The sequence below is a fragment of the Anopheles funestus genome, chromosome 2RL, assembly GCF_943734845.2.
Source record: "Anopheles funestus chromosome 2RL, idAnoFuneDA-416_04, whole genome shotgun sequence".
Lineage (NCBI taxonomy): Eukaryota > Metazoa > Arthropoda > Insecta > Diptera > Culicidae > Anopheles > Anopheles funestus.
Genome location: NC_064598.1, coordinates 69,419,500 through 69,441,155, shown reverse-complemented (window position 1 = coordinate 69,441,155; position 21,656 = coordinate 69,419,500). Strand labels below are relative to the sequence as shown.

Here is a 21,656-nt window from a genome sequence, read left to right as displayed (position 1 = left end):
CTTGCTGGTAGGGGCGTTGCGACGCAAATATGTTCGGCTAAAAGCAAATCTTCTTAACACTTAACACACTAGTGATCAACCTTCCCGCTACTTCATTTCTTTCCAATCATTTATGGAGAGTATACACCCCAGAAAGAAGTTATAAAAGCTAAGAGATTCCTATCGTTCCGAACATGCGAATTTTCGCATTTATTTTGTTTTGTTTCGTATGTCCTTTATTTTTCATATTGCTCTATTATATTATATTATAATACATTTGCTTGTGTAAGTAGCATCCTAAGAATATTTGTTTTTGATTAATGTTTATCCTTTTTAAGCCAGTAATTAGTATTGGTTTCCATCCTTTTCATTGCATGAACTGGGCGCACGCATTGTTAGTTCTCGCGTGTTATAAAGTGTCTTTTACACTTGGCACGTTGTTAAGGCTGATGTACACTTGTCAAAGGTGTTTTTAGTACAAGCACGAGTAAGAAAGGAATTTTAATTTAATTGCGCTACGTAACAACTATAAAGTTTTTTTTATTTAAATGTTTCTACGATTTGTTGTCAAACAATTATATTTAAAGGCGTAAAGATTTTGCATTTACTAATGTGTACTACGGACAGTTAAAATATATAAGAAAAGGTTAGTGATTTTTAATTTACATTTTATCATTCAACATGTTTCCAGTAACTTCAGATTACAATTACAGCTTGGAATTTTACCAAAATTTAATTGAATGCTTAAATTGCCTAACACCAACAAACAAAAGTAAAAAAAAAGATTGCTCAAAGTTAGCAAAACGCAACCCTCGTCAACTGGCAGTATAACAATAATTTGATGTATGATGGATATCGTTAAAACTTGCACTAATGATTGTTTTATCGCTATAGCTTCAGATAACTGTACAAATGCAAACTGTGAAAAACAGTTGCTCTGCCAATCGCAAACAATCTCATAACGAATCAGGGAATAGTAACAAACTTTTTCACCCCGTTTTTTTTCGAGCCTTTCAGGTTGTGGGCGAGAAGAAGAAATCTCTTACCGAGGCATGACAGTCAAAGTTTTTTAATGGTTGAACTCTTGCCCTTTCGATGGGTAGCACTGTTTAGCCTTTTTTCTACTATGTATTGGAGCATTGTTCCCGAGGGTCGGCCGCGTTGCTCCTCTGATATGAGCGACCTATGCCTAAATGGCATAAAGTTTGTGCAGTTAAATGGAAATCCACCCATTCAGCAAAACCCTCATTACCTCGATAAGGATAAATACTGCGAATGTTTAAAGAAGGATGCGTTCCATTTTAAACATATTTGACTGTACTATTTACGCGTGCTGATGTGTGCCTTGCTTATGATTGAATAGCAAAAAAGATGTGAATTGTAGACGTAGCATTTGAGATTGGTTTTGTGATGGTGTGTCAAAGCTGTTTATTTAAGGAGAAAATTGTGTTTATCGATATGATCGAAAATTTAAGACATTACCATATGGCACGATGTGAAAGCAACAACTCATCATAGGAATTGAGTTCAATGGCAACGAAAACCTCATCAAGCTGTACCGTTTCACTTGAATAAATGTCTAATTTGCTATCGAGAGAAGTGTATAGAGTTTCCTTCATTGCTCACGCAAATATGGATTCAGCCAGCTTACTCTTGATGTTTGATCGTTTTCCACGCCTTTGCATATGTTGAAAATCATTGAGGCATAACGAGAGCTGGTCGGCAATTTAGCCAAGTTTACTGGGAGTGCTGATGGAAGTGTAAATATATGATATCAAATATTGTATGCATTTTGCAGACAGTCAATGCAAGTATTACAGACAGACTATAAAAGTTTTAGCTTCCTTTTTTATAACATTTTTTATAGCCTTTATTCAAGTTAGGTTTACATACTGACATACTATAATCTTCATGAAGATTTAAAAAAAGTTAAATTTCTGTCCGTTCAATGACGGACTTTTTTCATGTTCTTAACATGGTATCTTGGGGCGACCCGGTCGTGTATGTGATAAACGGCGCCGGTTCTACACGACAGAACCAGGTATCAAATCCCGTCTGGACCGTCTACCCGTACCAAGGACTAACTATCCCGCTATGTGGTAAAAATAAGTCGCTTAGACTTAGAAGAGCTTATTTTATTATTTATTTATTAATAATGTCAGCCTTATGGCTGAGCATACAAACTTATTTCTACTTAAGGTTATATAAAAACTAAGCGGAGAACTGTGTTCCCAATTTAACTGAGCTAATTTAAAACCAGTACATTATTTAAGCTTACCATGAACCCGCGGGGCGGCTCGCTGGTGCATGTATGTGATAAACGGCGCCGGTCCACACGGCAGCACCGGGTTCAAATCCCATCCGGACCGTCCTCCTGTAGCAAGGACTGACTATCCTGCTACGTGGTAAAAATAAGTCTTGATACGGCCAGGCCGTTCTAATCGAGAAAAAAAATCAGAAATGGGCGGCGTGACCTGTAAGGTCGTTAAAGCCAAGAAGAGAGAGAGAATTTACTCACCATGGGATTTGTATTCGTCTTTTGATCATTTCTTCTTTATGATACTGCATCGATTCATTGGACAGGGCTCAATGCGTCCATTTATATGAAATATTTCCACACCGTTAACAGTTTGACCTAGTTCCGGTTCAGCTAAAGCTGTGACAGACAAATCAACTAACCGCGTACGTAAGGTCATTGGCGTTGAAACGCCATTTCCTACAAAGAAAATTGCTTTCCCTTCCAACGACTCCTAGCATGCCTTTGGGAATGGGTCCCGAATGGATGAGTCGTAAATCTTCTAATCAATGGCGAAAATTTGATTCCTTTCATCCGCACCGCAGGCAGAACTCGAGTTTTACGGACCTTCAACGGATGAACCACCACATGCTGACTAATGGGTTTAGCCTCTTTTATTTTTGTACCCTTTGCAGGGGTGTTCATAGTGGCACTTTTTTACCGATCGTTTTTCGTGGCTTGGTGAGCCGTGGATAGGGTAAATAGTTCATTTTCCCCCAAAACATTCCTGCACTTAATGCATTTTGAATGCAGTAAAATAAAACCACACTGCAGTTGGGAGCGATTTTCCTTCGTAGTTGACTACTAACAATCAGAAGATGGTTGGTCGGAAGTAAATTGAACCACTATAGCCACTATAGCTGTGGAATATAACTTCCAGCTGTGTTACGTTTTCCAGCTGATGTATCTTAGCGTCTTGTGAGGTGTGCTGCGGTAGGTCGAAGAAGAAGAAAATCGAAGGCCCAAAAATCGATAGATATTCTTTTCATTCTTTATATTACTAATCGGCTAAATCAAATTAAGTTCGCATGGGGCTAATTTGATCCACCTTGAATAACATTGCCATTTGATGGCATTAGCCGAATGACGTTTATGAATGACAGCCGTACCCATTAAAGCAGTTCTATGTTTTAATTCGCAATCGGTATTACATGATTAAAGCTTTGTTTATTTTTTTTTGCATAAAGAAAAGTTAGGAAGTGTTGGTAATTAGAGCCTTATACAAAACCGAAGAAACTGTTGAACTTTTTAAAAATTTTAATTTTACCGGTTTTGCAATACTTACTCCCAACTAGTGATGGGAGAAACAGCTCCACAGCCGGAGCCGGCTCCAAAAAGATTTGAAACCGCCTCCGGAGCCCAACACAGTGGAACTTCCACATCTGGATTAGACCCATATCAATTTTATGTAGATTCGTATTGATGATCGCGGTGTTTTAACATCTCTCTAAAATTTTACATTCCTTCCTATTAAGCTTCTTCTTGGGGTAACATTGTTCTGAGTAACGCCTGTCACATAATGAATTATTAAACATATTTAAGGCATATTTCAATAATCCGTCCTTGGTACAGGGTAATAGTATAGATAAGATTAAATTCACAAACTAATCAGAAACATGTATATTGCATATTTCCACCTAAATTTATTCAACATGGCAAAAAATGCATTCTGCTCAAGCTCTGGATTATGCTTACCGATTGTGATCTACGAAAATAAAACACACATTACAGATGTATATAGGAATCCTTTTACATTCGCAATCAGCAATCGATTAATCGAACTTACTTGTCGATTCGTAAGCATTTGTGGGCAAAATCAAGGCAATCTAATTCGGATCTTGTGGACCCATCTCGTGACATGTTTCGACATCGTCCGAGGCCGAAACAAGTGCCTGCATATTCTTTAATCTGCTGGTAACTACACAACTGCCAAGACGTTTAACACTGGCAGTTAACTCGGCATCTGCGTATGCTTCTAATGATGCCACCTTAGCTTCTGTCTTGTCTCCCAATGCTATGTAGTATGGTCCAATCTGCGTGAAAGCATAAACAAACAATTACTGTATAAAGAATATCACTTTTTATCACTGATCATGCACCGTGGATAGGTGATGATACTTACAGCAGTAAGGCATGGTCCTGGTGGGGTCTTTGTGTTGCACGCCGTTAAGTTGTCAAGCAAGTCTTCCACATCAAACAGAATCAATTTACAAACCGCTTTAGTCACATCTTCGAGAAAGCCTAGTCGGTACGATTCCAAGTTGTAGCATCGCTCCACATCGTTAATGAGCATTGCGTAATAGTTGATAAGCCGGGGCGAATACTTGAAGAAGCAGAATCGTGAATGTGGACCACCTGCAACCAGCACCTCGATCAGGTATGTGATAGCTTCGTAGGACCGTGGCACTAGAATTTCGACATAATCCGTAAAGTAGGTGTCTGCAGTTTCGATGTATGCCTCAATATCATCCGGAATGTTTTCTGTATACGTGTACAATGCTGAGAAAGCGGATCTGAATTTTTCCACTCCTACATAGGCGCCGTCTTCGTATTCGCTAGACGAGGCAATATTCGATGTGGCATCAGACAACCCATCATTTATCGCCTGCCAGTCATCTTCCAAGTCGTCTATTGCTGCTTCTACCAGATCCATGTCATTTGTTAGCGAATCTTCGAATTCGCTGGTGTACGTCTGTAGGTCTTGTAACAACGACTCGTTCATGTCTTCCAGACTGTAGAGGAAATCATCTGCAAGCTCAATGTTGTCAATAGTGGACTGAATGGTGTACTCCACCGGTGATATCGTCGCCTTAAAAAAGCTAACTGCGACCACTACGTTCGTCACAATAGTCGGATCAACTTGGGCTCTGCCGTTTCGTATGATTGCAGTTCTAAGAGCACCTTTCAAACGTAGCATTGCAGATTCCACCTGCGTAAGTGCATTAGCCATGTTGCCAAAAGAATCACCAAACAGATGGTCGATATCTACCCCGAGCAGATCTGTCAAGGTTGTACGCGTGGAGGCCTGTTCTGTATCGATAAAGTCTTGTAAGTCAGCGATGGCGTTTACAATTGGATCAAACACGCCATCATAGTTTCTGTCAGTTTTAGGCACGGCCGTGACAATCGCACTAGCTATCGGAGGACCTAATTCAGTCACTTGGGTACCGAGGGATTCCATTAGAGGCAGTACCTGGACGAACAGGTCATAATCCGTTTTTAATTCAAACCCATTTCTATCGTCTACTGCTTCGAGCAAAGGTGTGATTGAGTTGGCAGTGTTTTTGATAGTCAAACTCGACTGCACTGTGCCGATCGAACCAAACTCTGGGCGTGGATCAGCGAATGTGCGCTATAAGTATAGATGCGTACAATGGAGATAATTAGCATTTTTGCACACTTTAGTAGTAACGTAGAAAACAGGTTGTGAAATAGTAAAACTGCGAGAGTAACATCGACGGTTTTAATCGTATTACATTACCTGAAGCAGCAAGCAACCCACTAGAAGATACAACGATGAACTTAATCGTGCCATTGTAGACTGAGCCAATGGCGTATAAGTGAGACTTGCTGATCGTTCACCATGAGGTATTCATATATAGGTAGTATCCAGATACACGAACCGTACAACACTTGCGCAAACAAATCTAAATGAAAACAGATTTTTTAAGGGATTGTGGAAAAGAACGAAGCGAAACTGAAGCCATACTAGCTAATATCTAGATATTTTACAATGTGGTTTAAAATGTTTTCGAAAAGCTTTGTTTGTAAAATAATCCAAAACAACATACATCATACAACCTACAGGGAAAGTTAGACAAAACTGTTTAACTCGATGGAATCTGATGTCTTTCCATATAGTATTATAAAGAAGAGACTCCTCTTTGAGCGCTACATTAAGCTCAACTATTAAAAATGGCTTTATAAATGTTTTAAGCATGATAAATTAGCTTCTAGCGTAGTAAAATATACTATCAATTTATAGTGCTCTTTCGTGGAAATTTTTGTACACATGTGTACGCTTGCAAAAGGTACACAAACTTGTTTTTCCCTTCGCTCGTACTGTCTGCGTGCTAACCTGAAATTTCCATGGTTGAACCACAATTCTGTCTCTCCAAATCAGAGCATGAAAGAACAAACATACTGTCTATCGCCGACCTTCGACCAACACAAGCCCGACTTTCGTACGGAAACTATGCGTTTGGTGGTAATTACTGTTTCGGTACGTGTACCACAATTCATTTGTGTCAATAGTGAATGCAAAAAAAGGTAGGAAAAAGAACCACAGTTGTACAAGCGCTTTTCATCAATGACGAAATCGTTTTCTGTCTGCGAAAAAGAGCCACTGCTGGATGAAGGAACTCGGCTGCGATTCAATTCGCATTGTGAGCTAGAGCGTTGTTGAAGATGTTTTCACATAATTTTTTCTCTTAGGTTAATTTTATTATTTTAGTGTTGTAATATGTTCTTACGCTATTCATAACTTTACTCAAATTTGTGTGTTTTAAGTAGAAAGTGTTTTCTTTTAAAAAAAAAAACAAGGTATGCATAACGAAAGTGCGCAAAACGCGATTTTTTGGAGGACCAGCCATGAGAAAACTAAGGTACGATAACTAACGATAAAGTGTTGTGAAATTAGCATTAAAAGTTGTAAACTCCATTAAGGAATACGCAAAAAAAGCATGATAGATGACACTCCCGAGCGCCATTTGCAAACATGAATAAGAATTACATTTGTGAGTGGAAAATTTGATGGCTTGGTGATTTGGAGATAATGGCGTATATTATCGCATTTACCATTCATGTGACCGACATTCGGCATTATTCTTATGCCACAATCTCTGTTTCTCTTTAAGCAAGAAATGATCTAATATTTCCATTCAAGAGAATAGAAATGATGGCAATTTGGTGTCCAAAACTTTCGGTAAAATTTACTGTTTTCTTTTATCGCATTTTTAAAGCAAACTTTTCACTTGCCGTTTTTATGCCGCCGGAATAGTTCAGTTTCGGTGTTCGGTAGCGTTGGAAATTAGACCACCGCTTGCATAATTTGGATGTTTTTGCGCATGTTTAGTAATAATTTCCATTTTTATCAACCAGATCATGAGAATCGTGTCCAAATGAGTGCAGACGGTAAGGGGAGGATTGAGCTAAAGAGCTATTTTGTGTTGCTAGTGAATAGTTTGAATTTTCCCGCGCATACCGATCATGAGGTCTTATCTTACGGCGCTATTTGATGTGCCAGTTTTTTTTACATAGTACCAAATGTTTCCGGTTTCCTTTATTTGCTTCTGCCAAATTTAGCGCGAGAACTGTGCTGTGCTAAGCAGCGAAACTGGCCCACATTTTTTGGGAATCTCGTTACTTGCTGATGGGAAGTTTAGATACAGTAGTTCATTATGCATTCAACAAACTGTTTGTGTGTATTTTAAGCTTTTGTTTTATGTTTCAGAAGTTGTTATCATGTAAATTAATGAAGGCATTTTACGAACATAAATGCGGGTAACACCATAAATTTGGAAAATAACTGAAACTAAATGCACGCAGTTGTATGGTTTGGATAACGGAAAGTTTGGATTTTAATTCTTTAGAGAAAGGTCTGGTAGTACTACTTAAGAAAATGTTTTGTAATCGACAATGTTTCTCCATTTGATATAAATTAATATTTCATCATTGATAATATTTACTTAACAGTGCGACAAAAGTTGATTGTTACTTATTTTTCAGGATAAAAAATCATTATAAATTTCGTTACAAACTTGTTATTAAGTAGAACAATCGGTGCTTCGGTAAAAGTTCCACAGAATGCAATAAACTGCAGCAATGGTTCATTTTATCCGTTAATTCAAGAGCTCCTCCGTTTGGGTGCATCGATGCGTGCTCTTGGTACTGTACTCGTACCAAAGGGATTACGAACTGTTCCTGAACAATCTTCCTGAATAAATGCTTCCCGTCAAGTGGAGTCAACTTTGTAAACGGAACAGATGCCATTCACTCATTGTCGATCCCCGGTTGTGGTTGAACCATTTTGCTCTACAGCTGAAGTTATCAGCTACTGGGGAAAAACCCCTTTAGCATGGTATGTTCGCAACAGTTCTGTAGTCTGTAGTGATGTTTCCCTCACAAAACCCCTATTTGTGCGTTGATGTTCTCAATAGCTAGCGGCAGACGACATCGGTTGCGTGTAATTTCAAATTAATGTCTGCAAACGTATGCAGCGGCTGTAAACGCTTGGTATGTTGCGCTGCATCTACGCAAGGAGATCCCAACAGAGTTGGGGTTCCGGTTCCGGTAGCATCACGAATACATCCGTGTGCCGGTTTAATTTTATTGATGCTGTCTGGCACCTTAATTACTCGTTTCAGCACAAACCGAGCGACGTGCAGGGAAAATGCCATCTTGTTCAACCATTTACTGGAGGCATTGCTAGCAGCATTGCGTAGAACTGCTGCTTTAGATCAGGATATGCTTACCTTAGCAGAAGCTAACTAACCTTCATGAAAGCGAATGATTTGAAAGTGTTTTGAATGGGTTCCAATCAGTCTTATCATCGATTTTCTCTGTGGAAAGCAAATAACTTTCCTAGGAGGTAGCACTTTTCATTCCTTATTAAATGATAAGGAAGTTTTCTCTTATCATTCTCGATAAATGGATACAGAAGCCCGTTTAGTCATGTTGCAGCCTGTCGTTAAAAATGTTTTTAAGCTGAAAAATAAACATATTTTTTAATTACAGATCATTGACAAATATTTGCAGAAGAATTTTCATAAAATTATCTTTTTTTATACTTTTATTAATGCACATAATACGAATTTGATGAGCTAAATTTAATATTGAAATAATCACATATGATAACATTAAAAATATTAATTTGCCTCATGTTTTTTCCTCTTTTCAGACTGAACTATCACACAATCTGCAGCAGCTCTCGGAAAAGGCGCGTTCTACAACCGAATTCATCCAAAGACTGAAAGGAATGAGCGATAAAGTGACGGTGAGTCCCATATGAACCTGCAAAATCGCTAACTCCTCGCTACACCGAAATTCAGCCTCCAAAATCATGTTCCGTTTCCGGTTTAGTATAAATACCGCTCTGTAATTTACTCCCCTTTTCCGAACGAGAATTCGCGAAAGTGGATCCTATTGTATAGCCGACCGTTTATATCGATGGGAAATCCTCTCCATCGGTTTTCCACTGTTTTTTGAAAAACGATACACGCGTTAGCCAATCCCTTTGTTCTCCGATCGACCCAAAAGGGCTTTTCCCATCGTGGCGTGCCACGTGTGCTTTTCCCAACGCTTTGCCAAAACCGGTACAACCTTCTCACACGCATTCGTTTGACTTTCGTTCTAGGATACGTGCATCGAGTTCGAGCGGCTGGTTGCGGTACAGTGCGAGGCGCTGATAGCGGCCATTAACGCCCGAAGGGATGTCCTGCTCGATGTAATACGAAGCGATAAGGAAGCCAAAATACGCACACTAAAGGTAAGATTGATTTGGGTGTAAACCGAGTCCCTGATACGGACCGCTTTGATTTGCGATACGGGAATGTTTGGTAATGATATCCTCGGCAGGGATGCTGCCCAATAATCAATGCGATCCTATCAGGAAGATGAACGTTGTATGGGGAAAAGTTTGGTGCTTTAGATAGTGAAGCTTCGAGAACGTTTGATGCGTATCTTGTTTGAACTATATCAAACACTAATACTAATTTTGCTTTCCATTACAGGATCAACAGGCAAGCTGTACTGGGAAACTTCAGCAAACCACCGGCCTAATTCAGTTTTGCATCGAAGCACTGAAGGAAACGGATAGCGCAGCATTTTTGCAGGTAATTTACTCCTATATAATACTTTTTTCCTACTTCGAAGGGCTAAAATTTTATTGGAAATAAATAATAAACAAATAAAATCGTATACGAGTAGTTGTTTAAATCCTTATTTCCTATAGGAGAATTCAGAATTTTGGGTTTTGTTTTCCTTTTCAAGCGATTTGTGAAACATTTGTATCCCAACTAGATCATATGGCATCGTTTCGATATCATTTTACGATTGCAACATTGCAGTAAAACCATACGATGTACCAACCAGCAACAACCATCCATTGAGATGTCCGCTATCGATATCGTTGGCGTCAAAGGGACGAAAGAAAAATCCATAAAATATTTAAGTGCTCCTGCTGTCCATGGGGTAGGCTCATGGGTTTGTTTAACGTTCGAAGTTAGCAGAAAAAATAAAATTTATTATACGGTTCTGTTTGTTTTTGAGCAACGTTGCGTACGTTGCGCTAGACCGCGAATGGAAATTTCCATTGCATCTTTGTTTGTTTAAATAAAAAACACACGTAACCATTGCATAACAATGAGTTTTAAAAGTGATGATTTTTGAAACCAACTAAATAAAAATTTAGTAAAAAAGTAAATTAAATAAAGATTTTTTTTTGTTTAAATTTGTTAATACGATTTGAAAATATATTTTTGAATGATCGTACTTTTATAGCGAATATCTTCTGGTAAAAACATTTGCTTAACTCTATACATTCTTTACTGTACAGTCAATAAAATCCACACTTTTTCTACCCGCCGATAGTTAGTAGAAGGATCATGTTTGGTTTTTTTTTCTCTCCCCACAAGGATCATGTTTGGTTTTGTTAGGAAAACTTTTGATACCGTTTGTTTATTCTCTCGGTGACGCATGTGGATGGTTTTGTATTGTTTAGCAGTTGTAGTTGTTTTCAGATGGAAAGTTTCGCTTCCGTATCGAGAGCAACGGAAACACTAACCAAAGCGTACTGAAAAACGATTCAGTTAGGGGATCCCGTATCCTGCTACGACTTCTCACTCACTATAGGCATTGCCCTACTGGGGTGAAATCAGTTGATTTTTTTGGGATTCGCGGGAAAGCGCTTTCATGCGTATGGTTTTTGTCTGCCCTTATGGCCAATAGAATCCACACAAACAACATCAAAGTATACGTTGGCCAGGGGTGGGTGAGGTGAGAGAGTTTCAAAAGCAGAAGCAAAACCACTTCCGAACCGTTGGTTATGTCCGTTCGTTATAGGAAATGGTTGTGGTTCACCTAAAATGGTAAGGTTTTTTCTGGTAAGAAAGAAAATCTACCCCGAGCACAGACATAGTACTAATTCAATGATCGTAACATACAAAAGATGGGTTAAATATTGTTCTCACTCTTTATTCATTCAAATATTGTTTACTTCTATTCGTATAATTGCAAAGCTGCTAGAGTTTAGAGATCAACACAATAGAATAAACGAATTTACTTTGTATAAAACTTTGGTAGAGCTAAATTTTTGTTGCAAGGTAATCAAAAATAAAAATTATTATTTTGTGTATTAAATACAAAATGTCAGTTAAACTGCTTAAAGGTATAAAGTTGTCATAAAATTTATATTGATTGTAATAACACTCTATTCAGGACACTTTCCATCAATTTCTTGGACAAGCTAATTTCATTTAAAGCATCATAATAATCCTCCATTTGTGTGGCAGCTCTGGTTGGGCTGTATACAGCAGCATTGTTTGCCAAAAGTTTCACACATTACCTGATACCATTCGATTTGTGCGAAAAACTGCGAACAACGTAATCCCTCGTTGCGTCTGATGAGCGATTCACATTTGCGACTAATTAAAATGCATTTTTAATTCCCCTTATCTGGTGGTTGCGATGTGACCGACTGGAAAAACGATGTACCTCTGCAATGGGGGAAATCCATGCCGGGAGCAATAAACTGATAGAATGCGGTGGCGCGTAGGTGACTTTCCGGTTTCGATTAGCAAGCAGATAATATCGTTGTCTGCATTGTTGGAATAGATTTATGAACTGCTAAAGAGCCATATCCTCGGTTAGGGAAGAATATATTGTTTTTATTTTTTTTGTGTCGCGTTCCAGTGTTAATACATGTGAAGTTGGGTGACGCGAGCGTGTGAGCGAGAGTGTGTGTGAGCGTGTGAGCGAGGATGAACGCGAGCGTGTGTGAGTGTGAGTTCAGCGCGGTAAGGGGATATAAGCGGCGCGCGCGGCTGAACTGGGGCAGTTTGGATTTGGGTTTAAATGAATAAAGCGAAATTTGTTTTGAACTTCTAAATTCCTTTCTCACATGGGGGCTCGTCCGGGAAATGAGTAAATTATCCCTCTGACCAGTGTCGTTCCTTAGTGGAAATTGTGAGGCTTTTCGTTAAGCAATTTGTGACGTTCCTTAGTGGAAATTTGTGAGGCTTTTCATTAAGCATTTGTGACGTTCCTGAGTGGAAACCTGTGAGACGTTCCTGTGTGGAAAACCCGTGATGCGTTGTAATTCCTGTGTGGAATACTGTGAAGATTTTACAACAAATTGTGACGTTCCTGTGTGGAAATTTCGGTTGTAACATTTTCTTTGTGTGCGAGTAAACAGCGCAACATCATGGGTACCGTAGAGGAATTATGTGAAATTTTCACTAAAGTTGGCCTGATGCGTGAATGTGAAAAGTATTCGTTAAACACCACTGGTGGCAAAGTGGAAATGGCCAACAGAATAGTGGAATATCGGGCAACGATTGCTTCGGTAGTTAATGTCGGTACACCCAAGAGTGGACGTAGTGTGGAATCGTTGAACAACAATCCCGAAAACCAAGAAGGCGAGGGTGCTCAAGCGATTCATGGTGAAGAGAATGAAGGAGTTGACGAAGAGGATGATCCTCTAGAAAATACAAAAGGCGAAAGCGAAGATGTCGATGACGACGACGAGTCCGGTGGTGAACTTTTTCAAACGGCTCTGCGAACATCATCGCCAAGACGATCGCGACGAGTTTATACGTTCCGCGATATCGAAGATAGTATTGAGAGTTTTGGAGCAGAAGAAGGTCAAGACGTGAAACTTTGGTTGTCTCACCTTGAATCTGTGGCGAAAACCGCACGTTGGGATGATGAGCAACGGCTAATCATGTTGCGGAAAAAGTTGACGGGTGTTGCGAGAAAATTCGTGTTTTCCTTACGCAATGTGTCGAGCTACGCGAAGCTAAAGAGAGAATTAGTTGATGAATTTGCTCCATTAGTGCGATCGAGTGATGTGCATCGTATCCTTTCAAGCCGAAAGAAAGGAGTGACCGAGACAATGAGGGAGTATTTGTATGAAATGCAACGCATAGCCAAACAAATCGATCTCGATGAACCAAGTTTGTGCGAGTATGTTGCCAACGGCGTCACGGATGATGATTTCTACAAATCTCTTCTATACGAGGCTCGAACGGTGCGCGAGCTTAAGGAAAAATTACGGAACCATGAAAAGGTTCTCAAAACGAAAAAGAAGAAGGCAACCGATAATGCAGAAAGTAAACGAGAAGGCACGGCGAGCAAGCCGGATACTAAGAAGACGGAACAAAGGTGTTACAATTGCGGAAAGAAAGGACACCAGGCTCGTGCTTGCACAAAGGCGCAAGGCGGTCCGAAATGTTTTTCGTGCCAGGCATACGGCCACAAGTCCAACGAGTGTGCGCAAAACAAAAAAGTTGTTCCTGCTAAAGTGAATGTGATGGAAGAAAGTGAGGGATTGATCGACGTTTTGTTCCACAATACGGTGGTAACGGCTTTGTTTGACAGTGGTAGCAAACATAACCTTATGACAAAAACGTGTCATAACAAGATCGGGGGTACTACTCTAAGTGATACCACAACGTGTTTCCGTGGTTTTGGAGGCGTGAAAACAAAAGCCATCGGTTTTTTCGAAACGGACATCACGGTAAACTGTAACGTATTCCGTGGAATAAGGTTCTTTGTTGTACCGAGTGAGTGTATGTCATATGAAGCAATTTTGGGACGAGATTCGCTGAATTATTTTGGTGTGACAATGACAACAGCCGGGCTGGAAATAAGCCCGTGTGATACAACAAATGAAGTTCTTTCGATCTTGCGCGAAAAAGATGACGAAATCGATGTTCCCCCACGATTCGCAAAAGAAGTAAAAGAGTTGATTTCGGCTTATCAACCAAGTAAAGAAGTGAGATGTCGTGTCGCGACAAAAATCATTTTGCATGATGACACACCAGTGCGTTCCTCACCTAGGCGATTCGCGCCGGGCGAAAAGGCTGTGTTGGAGAAAACAATCGAAGAATGGTTGGCGGCGGGTATAATCAAAGAGAGTGAGAGTGATTTCGCGAGTCCCGTTACGCTTGCGCGAAAGAAGGACGGCACATTACGTGTGTGTGTGGATTATCGCGAACTAAATCGGAAGATGGTGAAGGATTGTTTTCCTATGAGAAACATTGAAGATCAGATTGATCGCTTGAAATCGGCAAGTGTTTTTACCACGCTCGACTTGAAAAATTCGTTTTTTCATGTTCCGGTAGAAACAGCGAGTCAGCGGTACACCGGTTTTGTTACCCACGCGGGACAGTACGAGTTTCTTAGAACTCCTTTTGGGTTAGCAAACAGTCCAGCAAGCTTCAGCCGATTCGTTGCTGATGTGTTCCGCGAATTGATAAAAGACGGTCGAATTCTAGTGTACGTGGACGATCTGATAATTCCATCGTGTGACGAAGAAACAAACTTTCAAACAATCAGGGAGTTATTGAAAGTAGCGAGTGAATACGGTGTACAGTTTAACTGGAAGAAATCGCAGTTTTTGAAAAAAGAAGTTGAGTATTTGGGTTATGTGATAAGCGGGGGGTGTTACCGCATATCACCAGCCAAATTACGATCAGTGCAGTTTTTCCCGGTACCGAAGAATGTAAAGGAGCTTCAGCGATTTTTGGGACTAACTAGTTATTTCCGAAAATTTATTGCCGGGTACGCGACGATTTCAAAACCTTTGACGAATTTACTGCAGAAAGATGTTCCGTTTGAGTTTGGTGAAGCACAGCAAAACGGCTTCGACGAGTTGAAACGTGTTTTGGTAACCGACCCTGTGTTGCGGATTTACGACGAAAATAGTGAAACTGAACTGCATACGGACGCGTCTAAATATGGCTACGGAGCTGTATTAATGCAAAAGAATGACGATGATAAGTTTCATCCGGTTGCGTACATGAGCCAACAGACATCTAGTGCCGAGAAGAACTATAGTGCGTATCACTTGGAGGTTTTGGCAGTGGTTCGTGCTGTGGAAAAGTTTCGTGTTTATCTGTTTGGCATTAAGTTTAAAATTGTGACTGATTGTGCGGCTTTTAAGCAAACATTAAAGTCGAAAGAACTATCGGCTAGAATCGCGAGATGGGCTTTAATGCTCGAAGAGTACGAGTACGAAGTAGTGCACCGATCAGGATCATCGATGAAGCATGCCGATGCTTTGAGTAGAGCACCAGTGATGATAGTTACGCACGACCCAATGATCGAGGCTCTCAAAAGGTCGCAAAAAAGTGATGAACGTATTAAGGTGATTATCGAACTATTGAAAACTCAAGAGTATGAAGATTATGTGATGAGTGATGATTTGTTGATGAAAGTGGTTCAAGGTAGGGAACTTATCGTTGTACCATCAGATATGCAGAGTGAGTTAATACGTAGAGCACACGATAATGGTCATCTTGGAGCACGTAAGTTAGAGGCCATTATTCAAAGAGAGTTTTATATTACGAACTTGACTGAGAAAGTGAAACAAATCATCGCGTGTTGTGTGAAGTGTATCCTCTCTGAGCGGAAAAGAGGAAAAACGGAAGGACTACTAAACTCGATTCCGAAGGGTGATATTCCGTTTGACACCTATCACGTGGATCATTTAGGTCCAATGGACATTACGGAGAAAAGGTATAGGTACCTGTTTGTGGTAGTAGATGCGTTTAGCAAGTATACCTGGATTTACCCTACTAAGACGACGAATTCGTTTGAAGTTATTCAACGACTTAAGATGCAGAGCGAAGCATTTGGTAATCCAAGGCGTATTGTGCATGATAAGGGAACCGCGTTTACATCAAACGATTTCAAGCAATACTGTGAGAACGAAGACATTGCACGAGTTGAAATTACGACAGGAGTTCCACGCGGAAACGGACAAGTGGAAAGAGTAAACCAAGTCATAATTGGTATGCTGAAGAAGACGAGTGCGAACGATTCTACGAAGTGGTACAAACACATCGCAAATATCCAGAAATGGATAAACTCCAGTCCGCACTGTAGTATCGGTGTATCTCCATTTGAAGCCATGTTTGGCGTACCGATGCGCAACGAGGGCGATCTCCGATTGGGCGAGCTCATGGAGGAAATTCGAGTGGCCCAATTTAACGACGAACGAGAGAAGTTACGGGCCGGAGCTAGATCCTGCATCGACAAGGCGCAAGAAGAGCAACGCAGATCTTACAATTTACGAGCGCGACCGGCAACCGTCTACAAGGAAGGAGATTTGGTGGTCATCAAGCGGACGCAGTTCGGCCCTGGACGGAAGTATGCTGCGGAATATCTTGGTCCGTACAAGATAACGAGTGTTCGACCACATGATCGGTACGATGTGACGAAAATCAACGGTGAAGGGCCAAAGACGACCTCGACGGCTGCATCACACATGAAGCCATACCGGATGTAATACGTTGGAGATCCTCCGGGGCGGAAGAATCTGTCGAGGAAAGGCCGTGTGAAGTTGGGTGACGCGAGCGTGTGAGCGAGAGTGTGTGTGAGCGTGTGAGCGAGGATGAACGCGAGTGTGTGTGAGTGTGAGTTCAGCGCGGTAAGGGGATATAAGCGGCGCGCGCGGCTGAACTGGGGCAGTTTGGATTTGGGTTTAAATGAATAAAGCGAAATTTGTTTTGAACTTCTAAATTCCTTTCTCACATACATTTGTACAAATACAGCTTTCGTTGCAAATTTCACTTCCTCTTTCAGCTTTGCTGTTGTATATGGGATATTGTTTGTGCATATTTACCAGACACCATCCATGGTGGCGCTTGTTTTGAAGATATTGTGCAAATGTTTCATGTGTTCCAAACGGATTTATTCGTTTATTAATCTTTCGGTTTCATTATTTTATTTATTAATAATTTTCATTACAAACGTTATTTCGTTCTCATACATTCATTCATACAAAAAACAACTAAAAGTTCATTTTTTGATGTTACGAATTACCAACCGTTTCATGATTTCTATTCCATGTGAACCATTAAGGGAATCGCAGCAATGCTCCGTATAGGTGGTTCCCGGGAGAAATTATCAAATGCACCCTTCCAATCAACCAACATTGAAAAGGGTGTGATGGACTTGCCGGTGAGGTACATTAGTATAGCCACATATCAGTGCCGCCACCACAAGTCACGGCATTTCCGCTTAATCAGTCACCAAGTGTCCTAATGGCTGTCCATCGTTTGCTGGAATGTGCTCTTTGAAACTGGCAATCGATTTCTGTGGTCACCTCTACTGGGTAAAGCCTGGCCATTGGTTGTGGTTGTCGGGCGTACAACCTATGCCTACGAAAACCTAACCGTTTATGGTTTGGATCAGGTGAAGCGTAACGTGGACAGTGAAACCTTTATTAGTAGCTTTAATTATTCGATGCTGATTGGGAAATGGATTTATTTTGGGGGCTTGGAACACATAGATCAATACTTCAATCATGTGCATCTAATTTAATTCGCAAGTTAATCACATACGCAGCATGAAGAATAATAAATGCTGTCATTGAATGAAGTGTATAACTTAGTTGTATAACGTATAACTAAGGCTTAGTAAACCCTATTTTACACGCTTTTACCATTCCATAGCATAAAACAGTTTTTCACATGATTTTGCTCGGTACTACATAAAAGCATTGATTTATTGTGAGAAAATGCGTTCATCGATTCCACCATATTTCATAACGATGACCACAACCCACCAACATGGCGTGGTTTACATTCGGAGCATTCTGAAAAAAAAGCACGTGCGGTTAGGGCAGCATTTGAAATTCGACTCGTGACACCGTCTCCCTAACCTTCTGCATCAGCTCCAACCCGTTCGCTCTTTTCGTTCAATATACTATTTGACAGACATTTTCAACGCCTCCTCCAAATATGGGGTTCTCGTCGCGGCCACGACTTTTTAGACTTCATTTACTTTTGACACTGGTGGGTCCGCTTCAGTGATGCAGGTTTCGTCTACTATAGCGGGAATAACATAACGAGAAGCGCCTGCTTAAATAGAGAGTATTGCGGTACGATGGAGGTCGTCGGTTGAAAAGGTCAAGAAATAAATCAAACAAAGAGACATCGGTTCGTAATAGATACGTCTATGCACTGTACACTGGGCCTGTTGTCTTCTTTGCGGTTGCAGTTACGCAAACGTGCAAGGTGCATTAGGCTTTAACCGCAAAAAGAGCCTTAAGTAGCGACCGGGCGTTTGTGGTTTGTGTTCATTCGCTTAAGAAATATAAGAAAAAGAAACTAACGAAATAAATGTGTCCCGATGCTACATGCGACACGAATGTATCGACAAAACACCTCCCGATAGGGTTTAGAAAATAAAAACATAACTCATTCCGACTTGCCATTGGGGTTGACGATTCTATTCCATCGCTGGCGATGTCTTTCGTCTTTCGTTGTGATGTATTTATCTTTCCTTTCTTCTGCTTCTTTTTCGGTTCTCCCGGCTGCAGGTGGGCTCAATGTTAATTAACCGCGTCGCCAACACGGACATGACCTGGCACCAGGAGGTTACTAATGCGGCCCCACGCGTATCGCCAATTATCGATCTCACGCTCGACGACTCGTCGGTGATTCGCGCCATCGATAACCTCAACTTCATACAGATGAAGCGTAAGTATCCGTACATGGTAAGATCCATCCCCGTTCATACCCCCCGGGGCATAAGAAGGGTTTGTGTAAGGCGGGTTTCGGGCGTGACTTTCACCACATAAGAACCCGCACACGCAGAAGTGTCCGAACGGTTGTCCCTTGTGGGTGGAATTAATTTATTCAAGGTGTGTTATGCAGCACGCAGAACACCCCATGCTGGGTGAAACAATGCACGAGCTGCATAGTTCGTGCTCAATTAAAGACAGAATTAAGATTTTCTCACGCAGCCCAACATTCGGTTGGCGCTTTATTAAGGTAGAATTAAAGTAGAACGTACAGAAGCTACTTGAGCATATGTAGATGTTCACAGAATTATTTAAAACAAAAAACAAAAAAAAAACAAAATAAAAATCCAAAAAAGAACTAAAATCTTCTTTTCCTGGTAGCAAACTAATTGATAAAGATTTCTTGTACAATATTGTAATGTATTCATTTTCGAAGGTCGCTAATCGATTTGACGTTAACATAAAGAAAAATTGTAATTTCTTTTATCATTGTTCTCATGAGTCTCGGAATCAATACCTAAATTGGTCATTATGCCCAAACCCTCCACACGATGTACTCGTTTTGGTTTATCCAATATTTGTGTCCCCCATTCGTGAATATATTCATCGTGTCATTAGTGCTTCTAAAGATAAACGAAAAACATCATCAAAATCTTCTCAGTTTTGCGACTCGAGCTGGTGAGAAATATGGGTATTAATTATTCCCGACCCGTTGCGAAATGCACTATTAATAACGAGCCTTGCCGATGGACAGGACAGGAGTTCCCTCCGTTTATTTACATCGATGCCATTCGGCACGGTAATTTGCGGCAATACTCGATGGCAGTTGAATTTTAATTAACTCGTGAAGTAGTACCGCACATGGTGGCAAGCTCCACACACGAGACACAGCAACGGGGAAAAATGACCTGCTCTCCCGAGGGCAGAGTGGTTGAGGCAATGGGTTTTTAATGCTCTGCTGGTAACAACATGTCCGATCGATAGGAACCAACGGCATAAATGTTACGGCGAACAGGTAGTAGGTTTGTGAAGTAGCAGCGTACATACAAAAAACCTTCTGAATGAATGCGTTAATTGCACCGTCGCCGCGCGATCGATGGGAAATGCAATCACACCACAGCAACAGAGTTGCCATTCCGCTACTGACACGCAAGATACGATCGCTAGATGTAACCGTGGCGGGCGTGTATGGTAATCTTAACCTGTTTTTTTCTCCTTCTCTCTTATCCTTCTTCACTCATTTCATGCAGCCGCCAAGGAAGGCGAAGAACGGCTACCGGCAGGTGAGAAAATGTAGATAACAAAATGTTTTTTTTTTCAATTCCATTTTTGGATTTTTATTAATGTGTTTGTGGTGATTTGATTTCACGCTGTGTTAAGTTAGCATATAATTTAATTTTATATGTTTTTCTTTGTGAAAGTATTTTCGTTTAATTTATTACACGCAATATTTACGCATTCAAAGGGTATTATTGGGTTTTGTTATTCAATTTCTGTTATGTTTCCATATGTTTCCTTCATATTATGCCAAATATTGAAATATTCATTCAATGCGTAAAATTGGTTGCTACTATCTAATCCAGCTTCGTACGTTCGCGGCCTGCACAATGTTGTTAACTGATTGTGCAAAACAACGGAATAGAAAATGGAGTACCACTGCTCGTCGTTTATTCACTAAGCCTTGGCAACCGATTCGTTAGTACGTTTTGCAGGAAAGAGAACGGAGAATTAGGGAGCATTTTCTTTGTCAATGTGCTGGGAAAATCGAACGCACTCTATCAGCAGCATGCACGATAACATACATAGCAGCGACTGTAGGCTTTATCATCGCAGCCCCGGTTATGGTGGCGTTCACCGTACGGGCACCACGTCAGCAAGGTGACATTATTGCGGCAAGGACACTTGAGCGCAACAAAAACATCCTTCGACGAGTGTTTTCGTACATTGTGTACTCCGATTTTCCCGTACATCCGGAACGATCCTCTTATCGGAGGCTGAGGATCGTGTTCTTTTAATACTTCCCCGCTCACGCTGTTGATACTGAGGGAACGAATAAGTGGGAAACGAAGGTAGACGTTCCGAAGCACGGGCACTGTGGACATAAACACCCACTTGACACCCTCGGTCGAATGGGATTGGTAAGCGCCGGGTGGATGTATTTTTCCATCCACGTTCGATCAGCGTGTCAACATTGGCACAGTGGGCTGTTCAAACAACCGTTCACCGCGTGTCTAGCCGGTTCGAAATTAACCGAATGTCCTCGATTTAAATTGGATTCAATTTTGCAAATCTGCTTCATTTTTTTTTTGGGTGTTGCTAATGTTTCATCAAAACAGGGTCTGCCAGGGTTGAAAAATCGATAGGAACGTTTCGTCGAGTTTTATGTTGAACAATGCGCACAAAAGTTTTTTTGTTAGCTACTTTTCTATAAATACCAATCAGATGGTGGTGCAAAGGACAAGTTGTTTATTTAGTGTTTTATTTATTTGCTCTTTTTATGTTAGATCTAGAAGTTTGTTGTAAAAAGTGTAAAATTTAGTATGGCAATTTCATTTTCCATAAAAACATAGTAAATGATTCACTTTTTTGTGAGTTGAACATTAGAATTTTTGGAATTTTAAATTTTTGTAT

General features: G+C 40.6%; 2 protein-coding genes across 4 annotated transcripts in view; one reads left to right on the top strand and one right to left on the bottom strand.

Annotated features, from left to right (window-relative positions):
* Positions 1–21,656, top strand: part of LOC125766320 (E3 ubiquitin-protein ligase TRIM9) — a 103,081-nt gene that overhangs the window by 63,407 nt on the left and 18,018 nt on the right. Inside the window, exons 2-6 of one of the 2 annotated variants that reach the window (XM_049432157.1) lie at positions 9,174–9,269; positions 9,630–9,761; positions 10,006–10,107; positions 18,822–18,981; positions 20,276–20,308. In XM_049432157.1, coding sequence (XP_049288114.1) covers positions 9,174–9,269; positions 9,630–9,761; positions 10,006–10,107; positions 18,822–18,981; positions 20,276–20,308 — 523 coding nt within the window. The remainder of the gene's footprint in view (positions 1–9,173; positions 9,270–9,629; positions 9,762–10,005; positions 10,108–18,821; positions 18,982–20,275; positions 20,309–21,656) is intronic. The other variant, XM_049432158.1, reaches the window with a different exon arrangement.
* LOC125766341 (uncharacterized) lies at positions 3,170–6,166 on the bottom strand. 2 transcript variants are annotated; one of them, XM_049432196.1, is made up of 4 exons: positions 5,757–6,166; positions 4,398–5,627; positions 4,062–4,308; positions 3,170–3,980 (listed from the first exon to the last, which is right to left on the bottom strand). In XM_049432196.1, the coding sequence occupies exons 1-3, from the start codon at positions 5,808–5,810 to the stop codon at positions 4,102–4,104; spliced, it is 1,491 nt and encodes a 496-aa protein (XP_049288153.1). In that variant the 5' UTR covers positions 5,811–6,166; the 3' UTR covers positions 3,170–3,980; positions 4,062–4,101. The 2 variants fall into 2 exon arrangements, with proteins under 2 accessions (XP_049288153.1, XP_049288152.1); XM_049432195.1 differs by having other exon boundaries at positions 3,174–4,308.

What these genes read in the sequence shown, in the direction of transcription:
- LOC125766341 (XM_049432196.1), bottom strand. Translation starts at nt 5,810, where the DNA reads ATGGCACGATTAAGTTCATCGTTGTATCTTCTAGTGGGTTGCTTGCTG. An exon ending in TGGGTTGCTTGCTGCTTCAG is followed by an intron (nt 5,628 to 5,756) that starts GTAATGTAATAC and finishes CTATACTTATAG; the next exon opens with CGCACATTCGCTGATCCACG. An exon ending in CAGGACCATGCCTTACTGCT is followed by an intron (nt 4,309 to 4,397) that starts GTAAGTATCATC and finishes GCTTTCACGCAG; the next exon opens with ATTGGACCATACTACATAGC.